Source organism: Myxine glutinosa, chromosome 5, assembly GCF_964187855.1.
Source record: "Myxine glutinosa chromosome 5, kmMyxGlut1.1, whole genome shotgun sequence".
Classification (NCBI taxonomy): domain Eukaryota; kingdom Metazoa; phylum Chordata; class Myxini; order Myxiniformes; family Myxinidae; genus Myxine; species Myxine glutinosa.
In genome coordinates, this window is record NC_136265.1 from 182,450,636 (window position 1) to 182,476,366 (window position 25,731).

Here is a 25,731-nt window from a genome sequence, read left to right on the forward strand (position 1 = left end):
CGTGTAAAGGTAGTGAATATCACGTAGTTGGAACACGTTTTGTGTGAGTATCTTGTTTACACCATCCATACAGTGTTAAGGTAGTGAATATCACGTAGTTGGAACACGTTTTGTGTGAGTATCTTGTTTACACCATCCATACAGTGTTAAGGTAGTGAATATCACGTCGTTGGAACACGTTTTGTGTGAGTATCTTGTTTACACCATCCATACAGTGTTAAGGTAGTGAATATCACGTAGTTGGAACACGTTTTGTGTGAGTATCTTGTTTACACCATCCATACAGTGTTAAGGTAGTGAATATCACGTAGTTGGAACACGTTTTGTGTGAGTATCTTGTTTACACCATCCATACAGTGTTAAGGTAGTGAATATGACGTAGTTGGAACACGTTTTATGTGAGTATCTTGTTTACACCATCCATACCGTGTAAAGGTAGTGAATATCACGTAGTTGGAACACGTTTTGTGTGAGTATCTTGTTTACACCATCCATACAGTGTTAAGGTAGTGAATATCACGTAGTTGGAACACGTTTTGTGTGAGTATCTTGTTTACACCATCCATACAGTGTTAAGGTAGTGAATATCACGTAGTTGGAACACGTTTTATGTGAGTATCTTGTTTACACCATCCATACCGTGTAAAGGTAGTGAATATCACGTAGTTGGAACACGTTTTATGTGAGTATCTTGTTTACACCATCCATACCGTGTAAAGGTAGTGAATATCACGTAGTTGGAACACGTTTTATGTGAGTATCTTGTTTACACCATCCATACAGTGTTAAGGTAGTGAATATCACGTAGTTGGAACACGTTTTATGTGAGTATCTTGTTTACACCATCCATACAGTGTTAAGGTAGTGAATATCACGTAGTTGGAACACGTTTTATGTGAGTATCTTGTTTACACCATCCATACCGTGTTAAGGTAGTGAATATCACGTCGTTGGAACACGTTTTATGTGAGTATCTTGTTTACACCATCCATACAGTGTTAAGGTAGTGAATATCACGTAGTTGGAACACGTTTTATGTGAGTATCTTGTTTACACCATCCATACAGTGTTAAAGTAGTGAATATCACGTAGTTGGAACACGTTTTATGTGAGTATCTTGTTTACACCATCCATGCAGTGTTAAGGTAGTGAATATCACGTAGTTGGAACACGTTTTATGTGAGTATCTTGTTTACACCATCCATACTGTGTAAAGGTAGTGAATATCACGTAGTTTGAACAAGTTTTATGTGAGTATCTTGTTTACACCATCCATACAGTGTTAAGGTAGTGAATATCACGTAGTTGGAACACGTTTTATGTGAGTATCTTGTTTACACCATCCATACAGTGTTAAGGTAGTGAATATCACGTAGTTGGAACACGTTTTATGTGAGTATCTTGTTTACACCATCCATACAGTGTTAAAGTAGTGAATATCACGTAGTTGGAACACGTTTTATGTGAGTATCTTGTTTACACCATCCATGCAGTGTTAAGGTAGTGAATATCACGGAGTTGGAACACGTTTTATGCGAGTATCTTGTTTACACCATCCATACCGTGTAAAGGTAGTGAATATCACGTAGTTTGAACACGTTTTATGTGAGTATCTTGTATCTTGTTTACACCATCCATACCGTGTAAAGGTAGTGAATATCACGGAGTTGGAACACGTTTTATGTGAGTATCTTGTTTACACCATCCATACAGTGTTAAAGTAGTGAATATCACGTAGTTGGAACACGTTTTATGTGAGTATCTTGTTTACACCATCCATACCGTGTTAAGGTAGTGAATATCACGTAGTTGGAACACGTTTTATGTGAGTATCTTGTTTACACCATCCATACCGTGTAAAGGTAGTGAATATCACGAAGTTTGAACACGTTTTATGTGAGTATCTTGTATCTTGTTTACACCATCCATACCGTGTAAAGGTAGTGAATATCACGGAGTTGGAACACGTTTTATGCGAGTATCTTGTTTACACCATCCATACCGTGTAAAGGTAGTGAATATCACGTAGTTGGAACACGTTTTATGTGAGTATCTTGTTTCTTGTTTACACCATCCATACCGTGTAAAGGTAGTGAATATCACGGAGTTGGAACACGTTTTATGTGAGTATCTTGTTTCTTGTTTACACCATCCATACCGTGTAAAGGTAGTGAATATCATGTCGTTGGAACACGTTTTGTGTGAGTATCTTGTTTACACCATCCATACAGTGTTAAGGTAGTGAATATCACGTAGTTGGAACACTTTTTGTGTGAGTATCTTGTTTACACCATCCATACAGTGTTAAGGTAGTGAATATCACGTAGTTGGAACACGTTTTATGTGAGTATCTTGTTTATACCATCCATACAGTGTTAAGGTAGTGAATATCACGTAGTTTGAACACGCTTTGTGTGAGTATCTTGTTTACACCATCCATACAGTGTTAAGGTAGTGAATATCACGTAGTTGGAACACGTTTTATGTGAGTATCCTGTTTACACCATCCATACAGTGTTAAGGTAGTGAATATCACGTAGTTTGAACACGTTTTGTGTGAGTATCTTGTACCTTGTTTATACCATCCATACAGTGTAAAGGTAGTGAATATCACGTAGTTTGAACACGTTTTGTGTGAGTATCGTGTATCTTGTTTATACCATCCATACAGTGTTAAGGTAGTGAATATCACGTAGTTTGAACACGTTTTATGTGAGTATCTTGCATCTTGTTTATACCATCCATACAGTGTTAAGGTAGTGAATATCACGTAGTTGGAATACGTTTTATGTGAGTATCCTGTTTACACCATCCATACAGTGTTAAGGTAGTGAATATCACGTAGTTTGTACACGTTTTGTGTGAGTATCTTGTATCTTGTTTATACCATCTATACAGTGTAAAGGTAGTGAATATCACGTAGTTTGAACACGTTTTGTGTGAGTATCTTGTATCTTGTTTATACCATCCATACAGTGTTAAGGTAGTGAATATCACGTAGTTTGAACACGTTTTGTGTGAGTATCTTGTATCTTGTTTATACCATCCATACAGTGTTAAGGTAGTGAATATCACGTAGTTTGAACACGTTTTGTGTGAGTATCTTGTATCTTGTTTATACCATCCATACAGTGTTAAGGTAGTGAATATCACGTAGTTTGAACACGTTTTGTGTGAGTATCTTGTATCTTGTTTATACCATCCATACAGTGTTAAGGTAGTGAATATCACGTAGTTTGAACACGTTTTGTGTGAGTATCTTGTATCTTGTTTATACCATCCATACAGTGTAAAGGTAGTGAATATCACGTAGTTTGAACACGTTTTGTGTGAGTATCTTGTATCTTGTTTATACCATCCATACAGTGTAAAGGTAGTGAATATCACGTAGTTTGAACACGTTTTATGTGAGTATCTTGTATCTTGTTTATACCATCCATACAGTGTAAAGGTAGTGAATATCACGTAGTTTGAACACGTTTTGTGTGAGTATCTTGTATCTTGTTTATACCATCCATACAGTGTTAAGGTAGTGAATATCACGTAGTTTGAACACGTTTTATGTGAGTATCTTGTATCTTGTTTATACCATCCATACAGTGTAAAGGTAGTGAATATCACGTAGTTTGAACACGTTTTGTGTGAGTATCTTGTATCTTGTTTATACTATCCATACAGTGTTAAGGTAGTGAATATCACGTAGTTTGAACACGTTTTGTGTGAGTATCTTGTATCTTGTTTATACCATCCATACAGTGTTAAGGTAGTGAATATCACGTAGTTTGAACACGTTTTATGTGAGTATCTTGTATCTTGTTTACACCATCCATACAGTGTTAAGGTAGTGAATATCACGTAGTTTGAACACGTTTTGTGTGAGTATCTTGTATCTTGTTTACACCATCCATACAGTGTTAAGGTAGTGAATATCACGTAGTTTGAACACGTTTTATGTGAGTATCTTGTATCTTGTTTATACCATCCATACAGTGTAAAGGTAGTGAATATCACGTAGTTTGAACACGTTTTGTGTGAGTATCTTGTATCTTGTTTATACCATCCATACAGTGTTAAGGTAGTGAATATCACGTAGTTTGAACACGTTTTGTGTGAGTATCTTGTATCTTGTTTATACCATCCATACAGTGTTAAGGTAGTGAATATCACGTAGTTTGAACACGTTTTGTGTGAGTATCTTGTATCTTGTTTATACCATCCATACAGTGTTAAGGTAGTGAATATCACGTAGTTTGAACACGTTTTGTGTGAGTATCTTGTTTACACCATCCATACAGTGTTAAGGTAGTGAATATCACGTAGTTTGAACACGTTTTATGTGAGTATCTTGTATCTTGTTTATACCATCCATACAGTGTAAAGGTAGTGAATATCACGTAGTTGGAACGCGTTTTGTGTGAGTATCCTGTTTATACCATTTATACCGTATAAAGGTAGTGAATATCACGTAGTTGGAACGCGTTTTGTGTGAGTATCCTGTTTATACCATCCATACCGTATAAAGGTAGTGAATATCACGTAGTTTGAACACGTTTTGTGTGAGTATCTTGTTTACACCATCCATACCGTATAAAGGTAGTGAATATCACGTAGTTGGAACGCGTTTTGTGTGAGTATCCTGTTTATACCATTTGTACCGTGTAAAGGTAGTGAATATCACGTAGTTGGAACGCGTTTTGTGTGAGTATCCTGTTTATACCATTTGTACCGTGTAAAGGTAGTGAATATCACGTAGTTGGAAGGCGTTTTGTGTGAGTATCCTGTTTATACCATTTGTACCGTGTAAAGGTAGTGAATATCACGTAGTTGGAATGCGTTTTGTGTGCGTATCCTGTTTATACCGTTTGTACCGTGTAAAGTTAGTGAATATCACGTAGTTGGAACGCGTTTTGTGTGAGTATCCTGTTTATACCATTTGTACCGTGTAAAGGTAGTGAATATCACGTAGTTGGAAGGCGTTTTGTGTGAGTATCCTGTTTATACCATTTGTACCGTGTAAAGGTAGTGAATATCACGTAGTTGGAAGGCGTTTTGTGTGAGTATCCTGTTTATACCGTTTGTACCGTGTAAAGTTAGTGAATATCACGTAGTTGGAACGCGTTTTGTGTGAGTATCTTGTTTATACCATTTGTACCGTGTAAAGTTGGTGAATATCACGGAGGTGGAACACGCTTTGTGAGAGTATCTTGTTTATACCATTTGTACCGTGTAAAGTTAGTGAATATCACGTAGTTGGAAGGCGTTTTGTGTGAGTATCCTGTTATTACCATTTGTACCGTGTAAAGTTAGTGAATATCACGTAGTTGGAAGGCGTTTTGTGTGAGTATCTTGTTTATACCATTTGTACCGTGTAAAGTTGGTGAATATCACGGAGGTGGAACACGCTTTGTGTGAGTATCTTGTTTATGCCGTTTGTACCGTGTAAAGTTAGTGAATATCACGTAGTTGGAATGCGTTTTGTGTGAGTATCTTGTTTATGCTGTTTGTACCGTGTAAAGTTAGTGAATATCACGTAGTTGGAATGCGTTTTGTGTGAGTATCTTGTTTATACCATTTGTACCGTGTAAATGTGGTGAATATCACGTAGTTGGAACACGTTTTGTGTGAGTATCTTGTTTATACCGTTTGTACCATGTAAATGTAGTGAATATCACGTAGGTGGAACACGTTTTGTGTGAGTATCTTGCTTATGGATTGTTCCGTTGTTAAAGTGTTCACTGTTGGGCATGTTGGACCCTCGTGGATTGTAAACGGTTGATGGTCGTTTCGAATGTTGTGAACCAACTACCCAAATAATGATAGCAACTCGCGTCATGGGTCTTCGCCCGTCTGATCTTACTTTGCGGAGTACGCCGACCATTTGAGACGAGACATTTTAAGTCGGCTCTGCTGTCTGCATTGGGTCGTACCAAACACCGCCTGGAGACTTCAGACGCTCGGCTGATTGATAAGCTGATTGATGGAGGTCGGGCCACATAAGCTGATTGATGGAGGTCGGGCCACATTAGCTGATTGATGGAGGTCGGGCCACATGAGCTGATTGATGGAGGTCGGGCCACATGAGCTGATTGATGGAGGTCGGGCCACATAAGCTGATTGATGGAGGTCGGGCCACATAAGCTGATTGACGGAGGTCGGGCCACATAAGCTGATTGACGGAGGTCGGGCCACATAACCTGATTGACGGAGGTCGGGCCACATAAGCTGATTGATGGAGGTCGGGCCACATAAGCTGATTGATGGAGGTCGGGCCACATAAGCTGATTGATGGAGGTCGGGCCACATAAGCTGATTGATGGAGGTCGGGCCACATAAGCTGATTGATGGAGGTCGGGCCACATAAGCTGATTGATGGAGGTCGGGCCACATAAGCTGATTGATTGAGGTCGGGCCACATAAGCTGATTGATGGAGGTCGGGCCACATAAGCTGATTGATGGAGGTCGGGCCACATACGCTGATTGATGTAGGTCGGGCCACATCAGCTGATTGATGGAGGTCGGGCCACATAAGCTGATTGATGGAGGTCGGGCCACATAAGCTGATTGATGGAGGTCGGGCCACATAAGCTGATTGATGGAGGTCGGGCCACATAAGCTGATTGATGGAGGTCGGGCCACATAAGCTGATTGATGGAGGTTGGGCCACATAAGCTGATTGATGGAGGTCGGGCCACATAAGCTGATTGATGGAGGTCGGGCCACATAAGCTGATTGATGGAGGTCGGGCCACATAAGCTGATTGATGGAGGTCGGGCCACATAAGCTGATTTATGGAGGTCGGGCCACATAAGCTGATTGATGGAGGTCGGGCCACATAAGCGGATTGATGTAGGTCGGGCCACATAAGCTGATTGATGTAGGTCGGGCCACATAAGCTGATTGATGGAGGTCGGGCCACATAAGCTGATTGATGGAGGTCGGGCCACATAAGCTGATTGATGGAGGTCGGGCCACATAAGCGGATTGATGGAGGTCGGGCCACATAAGCTGATTGATGGAGGTCGGGCCACATAAGCTGATTGATGGAGGTCGGGCCGCATAAGCTGATTGATGGAGGTCGGGCCACATAAGCTGATTGATGGAGGTCGGGCCACATAAGCTGATTGATGGAGGTCGGGCCACATAAGCTGATTGATGGAGGTCGGGCCACATAAGCTGATTGATGGAGGTCGGGCCACATAAGCTGATTGATGGAGCTCGGGCCACATAAGCTGATTGATGGAGGTCGGGCCACATAAGCTGATTGATGGAGGTCGGGCCACATAAGCTGATTGATGGAGGTCGGGCCACATTCGCTGATTGATGGAGGTCGGGCCACATTCGCTGATTGATTGGAGGTCGGGCCACATTCGCTGATTGATTGGAGGTCGGGCCACGTTCGCTGATTGATGGAGGTCGGGCAACATAAGATGATTGATGGAGGTTGGTCCATATAAGCTGATTGATGTGTCCCATGCGATCACGTGGTGGGAGGTTGGGCCACATAAGCTGATCGGTGTGTGCCATGCGATTACCTGGTGGGAGGTCGGGCCACATAAGCCGATTGATGGAGGTTGGGCCACATAAGCTGTTTGATGGAGGTCGGGCCACATAAGGTGATTGATGTGTCCCATGCGATTATGTGGTGGGACGTTGGGCCACATAAGCTGATTGTTGTGTCCCATGCGATTACATGGTGGGAGGTTGGGCCACATAAGCTGATCAATGTGTCCCATGCGATTACGTGGTCGGAGGTTTGGCCACATAAGCTGATTGATGTGTCCCATGCGATTACTTGGTGGGAGGTTGGGCCACATAAGCTGATTGAGGTGTCCCATGCGATTACGTGGTGGGAGGTTGGGCCACATCAGCTGATTGATGTGTGCTGTGTGATTACTGGGTGGGAGATTGGGCCACATAAGATGATTGATACATGCCATGCGATTACCTGGTGGTATGTTGGGCCACATAAGCTGATCGGTGTGTGCTGTGCAGGTGAATGTGTTCCATGACATGATACGCCGGTGAAGTGTGTTGTGTACACCAGTTGAGGTACAATCATTTGGGGTATTTGGTTGGAAGAAGCCCAATTTGGGTGTTTTATGAGCTGAGATGTCATGCCACATTGATGTGTGCCTTGCTGAGATGTGTCATTCCATGTCAAATCATCAAAGAATCTGCCGTCATCTCTCAGATTTTTGTAAAACTTTGGGAACCAATTGGGACCCATGAAAAACAGCTAGAACTCAAATATTTTTGCTAACAGCCTCTTAATTAGTGAGATACAGGTTAACGAACTTTGGACTAATTAGCGCGATGTCGCGAATTCAAATGGCCATATCTCTAAAAGTATAACACCTAGAGAGCTGGTTTTGGTGTCATTTTAAAGGTATTTTCATGCCCTATAAATTTGTCCGGGCAACATTTTCCTACCTCCAATCACAAAAAAGTTATCACAAAATATAAACTTCAATCGTGAATCCCAAAAAAATGTATCCTTCAAATTTCCTCAAATTCATCCCAGATGTACCTTATGATGTCAAGAAGCTTCCACATAAGTTTTGTGATGGGCACTCCAATAGTTTCTGAGATATGAGCAATAATGTACATGTACGTATGGCATATAGGTTCGAAAATCAGCATTTGTAATGTATTATACAATCATTCTAACCTAGCCATGACAGGGAACACAGGGAACAACCATCAATTGCTTTGAAGTATCATATACTTTCATTTTCAACTGGGCCTGAGGGGAATTCTCATCTGGGGAATTCCAACTGGGATTTCCCATGTGGGTAAGTCGAGGTGATGCAACTTTCACAGTCTAAGATCCCCAGGGAAAGTCCAAGTTGGCTTAGTGTAATGCTTAGGCCTGCCACCAACAGAAATTGGCAGTTCACTTCTGAAGGAGCTGCAGAAAAATGACGACTGCCAAGGAAAAGTTCATCTTGAAGCAGAAATCCTGCTGCAATCCCTTTGGAGCTCATGAAAAACCAAAGTCGTCTGGCTTGAGAGCTGTTAGCCAAAAAGCCATAGCCGCTCATCCAAGCCTCAAACTGCAAAGTGCACAGAAAATCTGTACCCAGTGTCGTAAGAAACTGGCAAAAAGACAACCAGGTGTGGTAGAGACTCAGAGTGAAATACCATTACCAGTGACCAGCAGCGCTATTAGCAGTAGTGAGGACAATGATGGTGGAGGTGCATCACCAATACCAGGCAGGTCAGGGGAGTTTGAATTTCATTCTCCTGAAATGGAACTGAATACACTGAATGAGTCTTTGGGATTGATTGGAGAATCACCTATTCCAAAAAAGAGACTTGCTGCAGATAAATATGTGAAATCCAAAACCAAGAAAATCGGTGACACTGGTTAGTGAACCTAAGTCAGGTTAGTGAACACTGTGTACTTGAACTCACTTATTGATTGTATAATACATTACAAATGCTGATTTTCGAACCTATATGCCATACGTACATGTACATTATTGCTCATATCTCAGAAACTATTGGAGTGCCCATCACAAAATTTATGTGGAAGCTTCTTGACATCATAAGGTACATCTGGGATGAATTTGAGGAAATTAGAAGGATACTTTTTTGTTTGGATTCACGATTGAAGTTTATATTTTGTGATAACTTTTTTGTGATTGGAGGTAGGAAAATGTTGCCCAGACAAATTTATAGGGCATGAAAATACCTTTAAAATGACACCAAAACCAGCTCTCTAGGTGTTATACTTTTAGAGATATGGCCATTTGAATTCGCGACGTCGCGCTAATTAGTCCAAAGTTCGTTAGTCTGTATCTCACTAATTAAGAGGCTGTTAGCAAAAATATTTGAGTTCTTGCCGTTTTTCATGGGTCCCAATTGGTTCCCAAAGTTTTACAAAAATCTGAGAGATGACGGCAGATTCTTTGATGATTTGACATGGAATGGCTTGTTGTCCACATCGTGCGATTATATCGTTTTTGGCCCCATCTCTCAATGGTGAAAACACTCGGGAAAATTAATAAATTCCAATATCCAAATCCGGATCTTCGCAAAAATCGAATCATTTTGTCCTTGGCACACCCCCTGTCCACCAAGTTTAGTCCAAATCCGTCCATACCCTCTCTCGTCCAAAAGGCAAACTGGATTTTTTTGGGTTCGCCATCCGGTCCTGGCTACTTTAGTTTGACATGCTTTCGTGCAGCAGTGTCGCCTCAGAACATCATTTTTGGTGGATGCCTTCCAAAAAGGTGTAGCCGTGTGTGGTTTTGGCCCTTTGATGATGTCATACCAGAAACGACTAAATATACCGTTTTTATGCCAATGTTCAAGTCACAATGGCAGTTTTTATCGAGGTTTTTGTTGCAACTACTTTCTTTTATCATACTTAATGTTTTGAACGATATTTCTTACTTGGGGGAAGGGGAAATTTTTCTTGGAAAATGGGGTAGGTGAAAGTTTGAAGGGGGAAACCAATTTTTATATGAAACGATCTTTTCCTGGCTTGAACTGATTTTTAGGACAATTTAAACCACAAGACTCAATTATTGGTGATGTTTCTGCAATTGTTTCAGAGCACGCATTCTTCTGTTGTTAGAACGCTTAGGCTAGAACATCCATTGATTGATCAAAGCGCATTTTGTGTGAGAGTGAGTAAAAACAAAAACAGGCAAGCTGAGAAGGAGCAAGTGCAGTACATGATGCAGCAACCATCTGAAAAGATGATGATCGAAAAAAGTGTCGGTTATTGAGAAACTCGAAGAATACGGAGCAAAGTGGCATAACGACTGCTTTTCAACATTTACTCACAAAGAAAAACTCGGGCGGATTAAACAGCACGTTCCAGAAACTATTGATGCCACTTCTAATAGTGGGTCAAAGGGCAAATCACGAACAAGGTCATCCCACAAATCCAACCCAACGTAGGGAAATTGTTTCATCTGCGGGAAACCAAGGAAGAGGCTTTGTCAGATTTTAACTCTTCCAGCAGGTGGAGAGCTTCGAAATGCAGCATCTCATGCACGTCGAGATGTTTCATCACGGTCGAACTAACGCGGCACGTGTGATCCCAACCTGAACCTACGATGTGAGTACCTGTGCTTTGGTCATGATTTTTTGTCGATTCGGGTTCTCTGCGAGTTGCGACATCCGGTGCCTCTTGGTCAACTATGATGTTACTAACCCTTTGGATCGATCATCTTGATCACCAGAGATTTGCGATGGAGAAGCCCTGGATTACCGCGGCAATTTTATCACCAGGATGTTACTTTGACATGGGATGGATCGCCTACATCTTCGAGGTACGTGAACCGAGGTCTCATCTTCATCGCTCTGTGTCACCAAGCGCTTGAACAGAGAAGCCCCAACGCCCTACCTGACTTGTATTTCAAAGTACAATCGTGCCATCAAGTTTAAAGACTTTCAAGCTGTAGTCAGGTTCACTATGTCAATAAATTATATTTCGTTCAAAATCATGGTAGATTAGCAAACCTATACATTTTTGGAAAGGTTATAGCATAAGGAACCTAAAAATCAATGTTTACATTTGGAGAGATACCTGTATGGCGGCCATTTTGGATTTTCAAAATGGCCACTGTAAAATACATATTTTGTTCTATTTCTGCCTCTAATTACCCTAAAAACTTTTAAAAATATACTAAACCTATATTTTCAGGGACAAGGAATCCAATGAAAGTATCAAATTAGTGCTATGGGGAATGGTAAGACACGAATCAAAGGTTTTGAATTGCAAAATACTGTCTTTATATTCGCGATAAGTTGCATAATCAAATACATGTTATCATTTTGTACAGGCAGTTAATAACATCAAAATGTGTCACAATAATTCATATCACCAAACATACACAGGCAGTCAGCAAAATCATATATACACATGCAGTCAGTATAACTTCACATCTACACAGGCAGTTAATGACAAAATATACACAGGCAGTCAATGGCATCAAACATACACGATTACAGAATATGCCATTTAGAGTTCGTCATCACTGTCCTGTGTGTCGTATCCGACAATATAGTCCGCATCGTTTTCACAGTCCGTTCCACACAAGCAAAGGTCGGTCAAATTGATTGGCAAATCGAATTGGTCGAATGGTCGATCGAATCGAATCGATCGAATTGGTCGAATGGTCGAATGGTCGAATGGAATTGGTCGATTGGTCGAATTGGTCGAATCGAATTGGTCGGAATTGGCAAATGTAAACATTGATTTTCAGATTTTCCATGTAATAACGTTTCCAAAAATGTATAGGTTTGCTAATCTACCATGATTTTGAACGAAAAAACATAGTGAACCTGACTACTGTGTTTATGTTTATATTTGACCATCTCCACACACATGCTGTTTCCACCACAACCGATCCCAGGTTTTCCCTGCGGACTTCCCTTGCCCAGGAGGCCTTCTGCATGGCGACGTGTCGCAGGACAGTAGGATTGTTTGCGCTTCGGATTGCAACGTCAGTGTCAAGGCCATAATCACCAAACCTGCACTGAATCATTTCTACAAGTTGGTGCCTGCTTTGTCTCCTCCCTATGATTTTATCGTTATCCCGAAGTCAGTATGGCTCACTTGCTTAACTGCAAACCTTCATGATGTTCCATTTTTCACACACCCTAGCACCGAGGAGGAGTTGCATATGGAGCACATTAAAGGCAAAGCAATTCTCATTCGGGAGTTTTATACTGACCTGGATTTACATAAGGAACTGGTAAGACATTGTCCACAAATCGAATCTGCTGCTTGTGATGTCAACACCATGTCCTCAGTTAGGCCTTAATGCCCTCCTGTGTTCCAGAACAAGTGCGAGTTCTACTTGGTTGTGAAGAATTTTCGGTACCTGCCTGGTTGTTTCCAGCACATGGAGGTGCAACACTGGTACGAGAGTGGGGATGTGTACCTGGGATTAGTGTATACATATATGTGCATAATCATGTAATACTATTGTACTCCATATGTAGAGATGGCACGGGGAAAAAATGGCTGCCCATTTAAATGTGTACAAAATGATACACTTAAAAGTACTATAGAGTGAAGTCGTACGCATTTTAAAAGAAGTATCTTTTATTCTTGAATGTTTTCATAACTACAAAGAATGAGAAATACGCTAAAATAACAGATCGAGAGATCGCAAAATCGCTGATTGGTTCATCCTCAAAATGTTGATAAATGTCGTGCTGGGCATAATGAAGGCTGAAGCGATTACAATGATTCAAACGGAAGGAAGCGACATTTCTTGGGTATTGCACCCGTTCCATAACAAAATAAGATCGTACCATAACAATAATAGAATTATAGAATTACCCATGAGAACCTTTTATAATTATAGTATTACCCATTAGAGGCTTTTAGAATTATAAAATTACAATTCAGAACCTTTTAGAATTATAGAATTACCCGTTATAATTATAGAATTATAGAATTACCCTTTGGAAGCTTTTAGAATTATAGAATTACCCTGTAGAACCTTTTAGAATTATAGAATTACCCTTTAGAACCTTTTAGAACTATAGAATTACCCTTTAGAACCTTTTAGAATTATATAATAACCCTGTAGAACCTTTTAGAATTATAGAATTACCCTTTAGAACCTTTTAGAATTATATAATAACCCTGTAGAACCTTTTAGAATTATAGAATTACCCTGTAGAACCTTTTAGAAATATAGAATTACCCTGTAGAACCTTTTAGAACTATAGAATTACCCTGTAGAACCTTTTAGAACTATAGAATTACCCTGTAGAACCTTTTAGAAATATAGAATTACCCTGTAGAACCTTTTAGAATTATAGAATTACCCTTTAGAACCTTTTAGAATTACAGAATTACCCTTTAGAACCTTTTAGAATTATATAATAACCCTGTAGAACCTTTTAGAATTATAGAATGACCCTGTAGAACCTTTTAGAATTATAGAATTAACCTTTAGAACCTTTTAGAACTATAGAATTACCCTTTAGAACCTTTTAGAATTATAGAATTACCCTGTAGAACCTTTTAGAACTATAGAATTACCCTTTAGAACCTTTTAGAATTATATAATAACCCTGTAGAACATTTTAGAATTATGGAATTACCCTTTAGAACCTTTTAGAATTACAGAATTACCCTTTAGAACCTTTTAGAATGATAGAATTACCCTTTAGAACCTTTTAGAAATATAGAATTACCCTTTAGAACCTTTTAGAATTATAGAATTACCCTTTAGAACCTTTTAGAATTATATAATAACCCTGTAGAACCTTTTAGAATTATAGAATTACACGTTTACAACCTTTTAGAATTACCCATTAGAACCTTTTAGAATTATAGAATTACCCTTTAGAACCTTTTAGAATTATAGAATTACCATTTAGAATTATAGAATTACACGTTTACAACCTTTAAGAATTACCCTTTAGAACCCATTAGAATTACAGAATTACCATTTAGAATTATAGAATTACCATTTAGAACCGTTTAGAATGACCCTTTAGAACCTCTTAGGATAATAGAATTACCCTTTAGACCGTTTTAGAATCATAAAATTACCCATTAGAACCTTTTAGAATTATAGAATTACCATTTAGAACCGTTTAGAATTACCCTTTAGAACCTCTTGGAATAATATAATTACCCTTTAGTTCAGACCGTTTTAGAATTGTATAATTACCCATTAGAACCTTTTACAATCATAGAATTACCCATTTGAACCTATTAGAATGATATAATTACCCATTAGAACCTTTTAGAATCATATAATTACCCATTAGAACCTTTTAGAATTATATAATTACCTTTTAGAACAACAACAACAACAACAACATGCATTTTCAGGCCATTTTCCCTGCGAGAGCGTGGGTTAGCCTTGCGGTCCCCATGACAATCTTCTCCATTTTGCCCTATTTTCTGCATCTCTCCTTGTTAACCCCCTTGCCCGCATTTCTTCTTCCACCATCTTTAGCCAAGTCTTTCTCGGTCTTCCCCGTCCTCTACTTCCTTCTACATTCATTTCCCTCACTCTTCTCAACCAGTCACTTTCTTCCTTCCTCAACACATGACCAAACCATCTCAACCTGTTCCTCTTCACAGCATCAATCACAGGCTCTATTCCCATCATCTTTCGCAATTCATCATTTGTCTTCCTCTCTCTCAACGATACTCCACACATCCACCGAACCATTCGCATTTCCACCCTTTCCAGCCTTCGTTGCTGCTCTACGTTCATTACCCATGTCTCACTCCCATAAATCATAACACTTCTCACACATGCAGCATACACCTTTCCCTTCAGCTTCAACGACACTCCCCTCCTCATCAGCACGCCACTCAGTTCCCGAAACTTCTTCCATGCACATCTCACTCCAGCAACCGTTGCCGAGTCTGATCCACCTTCTCCATTCAGCATGTCTCCGAGGTAGTGAAATGTTTTCACACCTTCCAGCTTCACACCGTCTCCAAGATCCAACTCAACATTTCCTCCATCTGCAGCTCCTTCTGTGCACACCTTACATTTGAATGTAGCTGCCACACTGGTTGATGACACTCTCAAACCACTACATTTTTGATGAACCCAGTCAGCGCACATTGTACATTGAATGGAGTTCACTCCGACACCCTTCCTGCACACAGCACACGGCCACTTCACAGTTCTTTCCACCTCACCACATGCTTTACCACTTGCCATCACCTTCAGACCTTTTGTCTCCATACATTCCTTCCACTTGTTCATCTTCTCCTTCAGTCCACCCATACATTTCACAATCAACACCAGATCTTCTGCATACAACAACTCCCACGGTAAACCCTCCTTTACATTCCGAACCAGCACCTGCATCACAGTTACAAATAGTAGTGGACTTGGTATCGACCCCTGATGCACTCCCACCTTCACCTCAAACTCACCACTGTTCCCGTCCTTCGTCCTTACAGCTGTGCGCGCTCTTTTGTACATTGCCATCACGACTCTGATCAACCATTCCTCCACTCCTAACTTCCTCAATGCCCATGTCACTACTTCGCGTGAAACCCTATCGAATGGTTTCTCCAGATCAACAAACCCAAGAAACAACTTCTTCCTCTTCTCCATGTACTTCTCCTGCAACTGCCTTGCAATAAAAAGCGCGTCTGTCGTTCCTCTTCCTGGCTTAAATCCAAACTGCATTTCGTCGATCTTCACTTTCTTCCTTATTCTCCTCTCCAACACCCTTTCCAATACCTTCATTCCATGCTCCAATAACTTTATCGCTCGATACGAGCCACAGTCCAGAGGGTCACCTTTCCCCTTGTATAGAGGGACGAGGGTACTCGGTTCCCAATCCACTGGAATGCGGCCTTCTTTCACCACCAGATTACAGATCTCTGTCATTCTCTTCACACCCCAACTTCCTGCTGCCTTCAACATATCTCCCACAACTCCCGTCGGCCCTCCCACTTTTCCACTCTTCATTGCTTTTATCGCTTCCTCAACTTCCTTCTCAGTTATCTTCTCTGCCGGTCCTAAAACTGGGTTACTCTCTTTGTTGCCATCCCATTCATTCTCTGCATTCAACAGCATTTCCATATATCTCTTCCATCTTCCTTTAATTCCATCTGGGTCCACAACGATTTGTCCCACTTCATTCTTCAAGAAACCCACCCCCATCACATCACACCTCTCTTTCGCTGTCTGCTTTGCAATCCTGAATACCGCTCTCTGACCCTCTTCCAAATCCAAGCGTTCTCCAAACATTTTCCCCCATGCCTCCTGCTCTTTCTTTGCAGCCTTCTTGGCTGCCTTACAACTTTCATGCTCTGCTGTTTCTGCTCCCGTACCCTTCGCCTTCTGCCACTTCTTGAACTTTTTCCTCTCCTCGTCAATCCTCTTTCCAACTTCATCATCCCACCACCATGTTTCCGAGTGCCTCGGTGGTCCTTTTGTCCATCCACATACCTCACCAATGGCTCCCAACAGACTATCTTTCATTGACATCCAACCACTTTCAAGCTCAACCACATCATCCTCTACCCTACTCAGCCTCTCTTTTGATGCCTCCCTCACTGTCACCTCTTTCAACCTCCACACCTTCATTCTCGGTTGGTACTTCACCCGCCGAGCTCTCCTCGCACCTTTCACCCTTCTGTCACAGACATCCAAGTGGTGCTGTGAAACAGCCTCCTCCCCCAGGATCACCTTTGTGTCCCAGAGGTTCCCCCTATCTCACCTACGCACCAGCAGGTAGTCAACGGTTGTCGTCGACCCACCTGAGGTGTATGTAACAAGCTTATTATCCTCTTTCTTGAACAGAGTATTACAAATCAACAAATCGGCTCCATCAGCAAACTCCAAAATCCTTTCACCTTCTCTATTTCTCACACCATATCCGTAACCCCCCATGAACTCCCTCAAAACCGTCCATACTCCTTCCCACATGTCCATTCAGGTCTCCTCCTACCACAACAACTTCCTCATCTTTCACGTTTTCCATCAGCTTCTCTATTGCACACCAGAACTTGTCCTTCTCTTCATCGCTCCGACCAACCTGCGGAGCATATCCCGAGATGACGTTCACCAAGAGCTTTCCAATCATCATTTTCACCATCATCAACCTATCACTCACTCTCGTCACACTCACACACTTTAGAACCTTTTAGAATTGCAGAATTACCCTTTAGAACCTTTTAGAATTACGGAATTACCCATTAGAACCTCTTAGAATTATAGAATTACTCTTTAAAACCTTTTAGAATTAGAGTTACCCTTTAGAACCTTTTATAATTATAGACTTAACCTTTTGAACCATATATAGTTGGAGAATTACCTTTTTTATTACCCTTTAGAATTATAGGATTACCCATTAGAACCTTTTAGAATTATAGAATTACCCTTTAGAACCTTTTAGAATTATAGAATTACCCTTTAGAACCTTTTAGAATTAGTTACCCTTTAGAACCTTTTAGAATTATAGAATTACCCTTTAGAGTTTAGAACCTTTTTTAATTATAGAATTACCATTTAGAACCTTTTAGAATCACCCTTTAGAACCTTATATAATTATAGAATTACCATTTAGAACCTTTTAGAATTACCCTTTTGAATTATAGGATTACCCATTGGAACACTAGAATTACACTTTGGAATTACCCTTTGGAATTACCCTTTGGAATTACCCTTTGGAATTACCCTTTGGAATTACCCTTTGGAATTACCCTTTGGAATTACCCTTTGGAATTACCCTTTGGAATTACCCTTTGGAATTACCCTTTGGAATTACCCTTTGGAATTACCCTTTGGAATTACCCTTTGCAATTACCCTTTGCAATTACCCTTTGCAATTACCCTTTGCAATTACCCTTTGCAATTACCCTTTGGAATTACCCTTTGGAATTACCCTTTGGAATTACCCTTTGGAATTACCCTTTGGAATTACCCTTTGGAATTACCCTTTGGAATTACCCTTTGGAATTACCCTTTGGAATTACCCTTTGGAATTACCCTTTGGAATTACCCTTTGGAATGACCCTTTGGAATTACCCTTTAGGAATACACATGAGGATACCCTTTGGAATTACCCATTAACATTTTTCTTTAGAATTACCCATTAGGAATACCCATTAGGAATACCCCATTAGGAATACCCCATTAGGAATACCCCATTAGAATTACCCTTTAGAATTACCCTTTAGAATTACCCTTTAGAATTACCCTTTAGAATTACCCTTTAGAATTACCCTTTAGAATTACCCTTTAGAAATACCCTTTAGAAATACTCTTTGGAATTGCCCTTTCGAATTACCCCAAAGAATTAATGTTAATCATTAACGGTGGTTCTGATTTGGCTCACCCCTCCAATTTTTTCACCATATTTTCACAGAATTCTTTTTTTCTCGTGCTGAGTTTTTCAGACTTTTTCTGTTTAGTCTTGTGCATGTTTTGATACTAATTTTATCACAATCGGACCTCCGGTTCTATTTTTCAGTGCTACGCGCCATAAACCCTTGATTTTTCACATTTGCTTTGCACGGCACACATCTTTCCAGAGGTAATTATGTGCTGCATTCAATATCTTTCAGTTTGTCGCAATCTCACTTTCTCTATTTCATTATCTAATGCTCCTCGACATTCCCCAATTTTAGTTTTCATGGTCATCAAGTTAAGGCCACATTAGGTCAAGGTCAAGGTCATCAAAAAATTCCTTCTTCACGAAACATGTGGCGCTTATCTCGCCAAATATTGAAGCGGCTTCACCGCTTAAAAAAAAGAACTTTTTTTGAACCCTAGTGGATTCGACCCTTTAGAAAGTTTCGGGAACTGAGTGGCGTGCTGATGAGGAGTGGAGTGTCGTTGAAGCTGAAGGGAAAGGTGTATGCTGCATGTGTGAGAAGTGTTATGATTTATGGGAGCGAGACTGGGTCATGAATGTAGAGCCAGCAACGAAGGCTGGAAAGGGTGGAAATGCGAATGTTTCGGTGGATGTGCGGAGTATCGTTGAGAGAGAGGAAGACAAATGATGAATTGTGAAAGATGATGGGAATAGAGCCTGTGATTGATGCTGTGAAGAGGAACAGGTTGAGATGGTTTGGTCATGTGTTGAGGAAGGATGAAAGTGACTGGTTGAGAAGAGTGATGGAAATGAATGTAGAAGGAAGTAGAGGACGAGGAAGACCGAGAAAGACTTGGCTAAAGATGGTGGAAGAAGAAATGCGGGCAAGGGGGTTAACAAGGAGAGATGCAGAAAATAGGGCAATCTGGAGAAGATTGTCATGGGGACCGCAAGGCTAACCCCCACTCTAGCAGGGAAAATGGCCTTAAAATGCTTGTTGTTGTTGTTGTTGTTGTTGTTGTTGTTGTTGTTGTTGAACCCTCGTGGCCGGTCTACCGGCCGCCACCGGCTTTTGTTTTTCATGCTCTCAGGCTTGTAAGAGCTCGTTTTATACATGGTCTAAGGCTTGTAAGAGCTCGTTTTATACACGGTCTAAGGCTTGTAAGAGCTCGTTTTATACACGGTCTAAGGCTTGTAAGATCTCGTTTTATACACGGTCTAAGGCTTGTAAGAGCTCGTTATATACATGGTCTCAGGCTTGTAAGAGCTCGTTTTATACACGGTCTAAGGCTTGTAAGAGCTCGTTTTATACACGGTCTAAGGCTTCTAAGAGCTCGTTTTATACATTGTCTAAGGCTTGTAAGAGCTCGTTTTATACACGGTCTAAGGCTTGTAAGAGCTCGTTATATACATGGTCTCAGGCTTGTAAGAGTTCGTTTTATACACGGGCTAAGGCTTATAAGAGCTTGTTATATACATGGTCTCAGGTTTGTAAGAGTTCGTTTTATACACGGTCTAAGGCTTGTAAGAGCTCGTTTTATACACGGTCTAAGGCTTGTAAGAGCTCGTTATATACATGGTCTCAGGCTTGTAAGAGCTCGTTTTATACACTGTCCAAGGCTTGTAAAAGCTCATTTTTTCATCGTCTGAGGCTTGTAAGAGCTCGTTTTATACACGGTCTAAGGCATTGTAAGAGCTCGTTTTATACACGGTCTAAGGCTTTTAAGAGCTCATTTTATATATGGGCTAAGGCTTGTAAGAGCTCGTTTTATACACAGCCTAAGGCTTGTAATAGCTCGTTTTATACATGGTTTAAGATTTCTAAAAGCTCGTTTATATATATATATATATTATATTATATATATATTATATATATTTTATATATATATATATATATATATATATATATATATATATATATATATATATATATATATATATATATATATATATATATATATATATATATATATATATATATATATATATATATATATATATACAGTATATATATATACAGTATATATATATATATATATATATATATATATATATATATATATATATATATATATATATATATATATACAGTCATCCCTCGCTGTATCGCGCTTCACTTTTCGCGGCTTCGGTACATCACGGGTTTTTCTCGCTAGTATATGTAAAATTATATATCGGATTTTTCATTACATCGCGGGATTCTGCGGCCTATAGGTATTTTTATTTTTTTAGATTTTAATTATTTTTGCGGTAAAATAAGCATTTTCTAGCCTAAAAAATTAATAAGAATAAAAATAAAAATATAACACATTAATTAAAACCTATATTAAAAGAATCTTACAGTAAATCGAAATAAAATATGCATTATAAATGAGTAGACAAAGAATCGCGCATATGGAAAACCAAGCTTGGGTTGCTTGCGCTCGTTTGCCCAGATGATTTCGTACGCGGCACACTATTGGCAGATGGATGAGACGCGACCAATCAGAGCACGCTGTTCAGTATCCTGCGGTGTTGTGTTTTTGTGCATTTTGTGTAAAATTGTGAGGTTGTTTCAAGCCCTACGATGACGGGTAAACGTTCTGCGTCTTCTAAGGGTTCTGGCACTGAACCTAAGCGCCAGAGGAAGATGCTTAATATCATAGAGAAGGTGAAACTCCTCGACATGTTAAAGGAAGGGAGAAGCTTTGCGGCTGTAGGCCGCCATTACGGGCTCAATGAATCTACGGTCCGGTACATTAAGGACGAAAAGAATATAAGGGCGACGGCAGCAGTGTCCTTTAACCAGACAGCGAAAAGGGTGGTAACTTCACGCAATAAGGCCATTGTAAGGATGGAGTCTTCATTGGCCCTTTGGATCAGTGACTGCAGGAAGAAGAATATCCCACTGGATACCAACGTTATCCGTGAGAAGGCCAGGCAGCTTTACGCCAAGTTTGCTGAAGGCGCTGGCGACGACGACCCAGAATCCGAACCATCGACCGCATCTCCCACCAAACCAACCAAATTCGATGCCAGCAAGGGCTGGTTTGAAAAATTGTCAAAAACGATTTAAGCTAAAGAGCATGGTCCTGCATGGAGAAGCTGCTTCTGCTGATAAAGCTGCCGCCGAGGGGTACGTGAACGAGACGTTCAGGACGATCATCGAGGAAGGGGGTTATAAGCCTGAACAAGTTTTTAATATGGATGAGACAGCCTTATTTTGGAAACGGATGTCGTCTCGCACTTTCATCATGATCGAGGAAGCCAGAGCCCCTGGATTTAAGGCCCACAAAGATCGGGTGACTTTAGTAATGTGTGGGAATGCTGCGGGCTTTATGATAAAGCCTGGTCTTATTTATAAGTCCAAAAACCCAAGGGTCCTCAAAAACAAAAATAAGAACCTGCTGCCAGTGTATTGGATGCACAACCAGAAGTCCTGGATTACGAAACTCCTCACATCGGATTGGTTCCACCAGTGCTTCATTCCCGAGGTCAAGCTTTATCTCGCAGAAAAAGGACTCGAGTTCAAAGTGCTGTTGCTCATGGATAATGCAGGAGGTCACGCGCTCGACCTGTCGTATGATGGCGTACAAATAGAGTTCTTACCGCCAAACACCACATCGCTGATACAGCCCATGGATCAAGGCGTCATTCGCGCATTTAAGGCACTTTATACGCGAAACACCCTGCAGCACCTGGTCGAGGCTATGGAGTCGGACGAAAACTTCTCGCTGAAGGCGTACTGGCGTGAGTACACCATTGCAACGTGTCTGCAAAATATCCAGATGGCCATAAAGGAGATGAAGACAGAAACTTTGAATGCCTGCTGGAAAAAATTGTGGCCAGAAGTAGTCCACGATTACGTGTACAAGGGTTTCTCTCCTGACAAAGTCCACCACTCTGCAGTAGATAAGGCAGTGAAGCTGGCAAAATTACTAGGAGGAGATGGCTTCAACGATATGACTCCCGATGACGTTGAGGAACTGCTCGAGACCCACTCAGATCCGTTAATGGACGAAGACCTGGCGGAGATGACGAAGTCAGCAAGTGAGGAAGAAGAGGAAGAAGAGGGTCCAGGGGATGAAGAAGAAGAAGGCCTATCACTGGAACGCCTCGCAACCCTAGTGAGAATGGCAAAATAACTTAAGGAAAGGGCTGAAGACTGGGACCCCCAGATGATTCGTTCGTTGAAGTTCAGAAATGTAATCGACGGAGGCATTGAAGTCTATAAAAACCTCCTCGCCCAGAAGAAAAGGCAGCGCCAGCAACTGCCCATCACTATGTTCCTCACCAGAAAAAAGAAAGAAGACACGCCTACGTCTTCAGCACGAAAAGAAGTTCCGGACGACGACGAAGATACTGCACCACCTGACGAGGCGCCTGCTGAAGTGGCACCTTCAGAAGAGCTGTAATGCTCTTCTTTGCTGTGCAGTACAGTAAAAACTATTATTGATATACTTAGCCAGTATCGATTACAGTATTTTCAAATATACTGTACAGCTATACATACACATACAAATATTTTTCTAATACGTAAGGATGGGTCTCAAAAGTGTGTTTAAGAGTGTAGAAAGGGTTTATAAGAGTGTGGGAAAGGTTTATAAGAGTATGGGGAGGGTTTTTAAAGGCTTAAAATATATAAAAATAATAAAATAAATATATGGTTTCTACTTCGTGGATTTTCACCTATCACGGGGGGTTCTGGAACGTAACCCCCGCGATAAACGAGGGATGACTGTATATATATATATATATATATATATATATATATATATATATATATATATATATATATATATATATATATATATATATATATATATATATATATATTGTCGCGTTCCCGGGGGGAACACCCTTGGGGACTGATTAGCCGAGCAAGCTTTACACTCCGAGGCGTTCAATTCCAATATTGCGGAGTTAATATGTGCGGGGGAATGAGGGCAGCGAAAGGTAATGAAGCTCTTACCTTCACGGACCCCACTGAACGTCTTCGAACCTGGATAATAATCAATTAAGACCAACACGGAATTCAAATTGCAACAAATAAATAGGTTTAATGAAAATAAATGCAGGAAAACGAGAAAATGCACCATAACCTCATATTCCTAAATGGAGCGCTCCCAAAACAGACCCGTATGCACACAAGGGGAAAAATAACTGAAAGAAAAAATTTGTGAGGTGCGTTTGCCTGCTCCAGCTTCGATGAGCACTGTGGTGGGATTGGTCGACGAGAGGACCGTGCGTCGAAGCGCTCAACCAATGGCGCCAGTCAATCACGTGAGCGCCGCAGGCAGACAAACGTCTCGGCGCTCAATCCCGGGCCAGCCAGCACAACACGAACTCCAGCTCCCCTGAAGAGCACCAAGTCGCACAGCCTCCCCTCCTTCAATGCGGCAAAGGCTTCCCAAAGCTCCGAAAGGTTCTACTCACAGAGGCGCACACGAGCCAGGCACCGCCGATAGCTAGCACGAGGGAGCGAGTGCATGAACTGCCACCGCCCGTATTGAAAACCTCCCGCAAAAGGATGATATCTGCGACAGTACACTTTCAATGTCCCTCGCGCAAGAGCGTATAAACTGCGTCTGCTTGTAATGACTGTACCCATGCAAGAGAATAAAGTGTCCATGCCTCTTGATGAAATCCCCACGCAAGAGCGTATAAACTGCGTCTGCTTGTAATGACTGTACCCACGCAAGAGAATAAAGTGTCCATGCCCCTTGATGAAATCCCCACGCAAGAGGATATAAACTGCGTCTGTTCGTAATGACTGTATCCGCGCAAGAGCGAAAATGAATGTCACTGCTCGTGATGAAATCCCCACGCAAGAGAACAAAATGTTGGGACTCAAGTCTTTTATTCTCAGTGATCTTACGTCATCCGACGATCCCCGTGCGTGCTCCACTCAGCGAGTGCCATCTCACTCGCTCTATGGTACCGGACCAATCGTCCTTCGCGGCGTGGCCTCATGGTCACTTGCCGGCCTTTGTGATGGCTCGGCTGGCAGAACCCGCGGTAGTTTTCAATGTGTTTATTTTAGGTGTGGAGTGCATGGCGGGTGTGGTGTGTGATCAGGAACAAGGGGAAAAGTGCAGAGGTGATTTACATACAGGGGATTAATTACCCTTAATCCCTAACTAATTAACATAACCCCACCCCTCTCCTGGGGACAAATATACACTCTTACACGACATCTGGTCTAAATGGATTCCCTACTTATGGTACATGGTGGTTCTTCTTCTTCTTCATCGTCACTTACGGAGCATGGTAATCTATACACTTCTAAATGGACTAAGGACTAAGGTATTTCATTGCCTACCCCCCACGAACATTATATATATATATATATATATATATATATATAAAAATATATTATTTAGATATGATATGATATAAAGAGAGAGATGTATAGAGATAGATGGTTGGAGAGATAGATGGTGTCATTTGCAGGGACAACCTTTATTTAAAGAAACAAGTAGAGATGCTTTCACATGATAATATCTTGTGACCACCTGTACCTTGTTTATATTCTCTTTCATGTCATCGTTTTACACTTTGGAAAACTAAAACGTTTTTTTATTACTTGTGTGTAAAGGGACACTAGGTACAGACAGTCGTGGCCAAAAATATTGGCACCCTTGCACTTTTTCTTCCTTGCACAATAATAACTGTGCACCCTTGCACAATAATGCACCATTTCTTCCAGAAAATTGTTGAAATGAAAAAATATTTTGGTTTGCACTCGAACAAAACAAAAAAAAATCTGAAAAAATTACTAAATCTTAGCTTATTCCACACAGAAATCCTAAAATGGGCCGGACAGTATTATTGGCATCTTTTAGAAGTTGTAAGAAATAATTAGATTTCAAGCAGGTGATTCTCCTTTACTTTGGAATTGAACTCAACTGTGGTGAGTTGCAGGTTCCTGCAATATAAAAATCACTCATTCATCCAGTTTGAATAGA

General features: G+C 40.8%; 1 protein-coding gene across 11 annotated transcripts in view; it reads left to right on the forward strand.

Moving 5' to 3' along the window:
- LOC137412527 (uncharacterized) overlaps positions 1 to 25,731 on the forward strand; it is a 149,389-nt gene that overhangs the window by 62,399 nt on the left and 61,259 nt on the right. For 7 of the 11 annotated variants that reach the window (XM_078779221.1, XM_078779225.1, XM_078779223.1 and 4 more), the window contains exons 2-6: positions 10,974 to 11,072; positions 11,197 to 11,286; positions 12,373 to 12,512; positions 12,624 to 12,714; positions 12,802 to 12,881. In XM_078779221.1, coding sequence (XP_078635347.1) covers positions 11,206 to 11,286; positions 12,373 to 12,512; positions 12,624 to 12,714; positions 12,802 to 12,881 — 392 coding nt within the window. In that variant the 5' untranslated portion in view covers positions 10,974 to 11,072; positions 11,197 to 11,205. Of the gene's footprint in view, positions 1 to 10,973; positions 11,073 to 11,196; positions 11,287 to 12,372; positions 12,513 to 12,623; positions 12,715 to 12,801; positions 12,882 to 25,731 lie in introns of those variants that run through there. The other 4 variants (XM_078779226.1, XM_078779229.1, XM_078779222.1 and 1 more) reach the window with 2 other exon arrangements.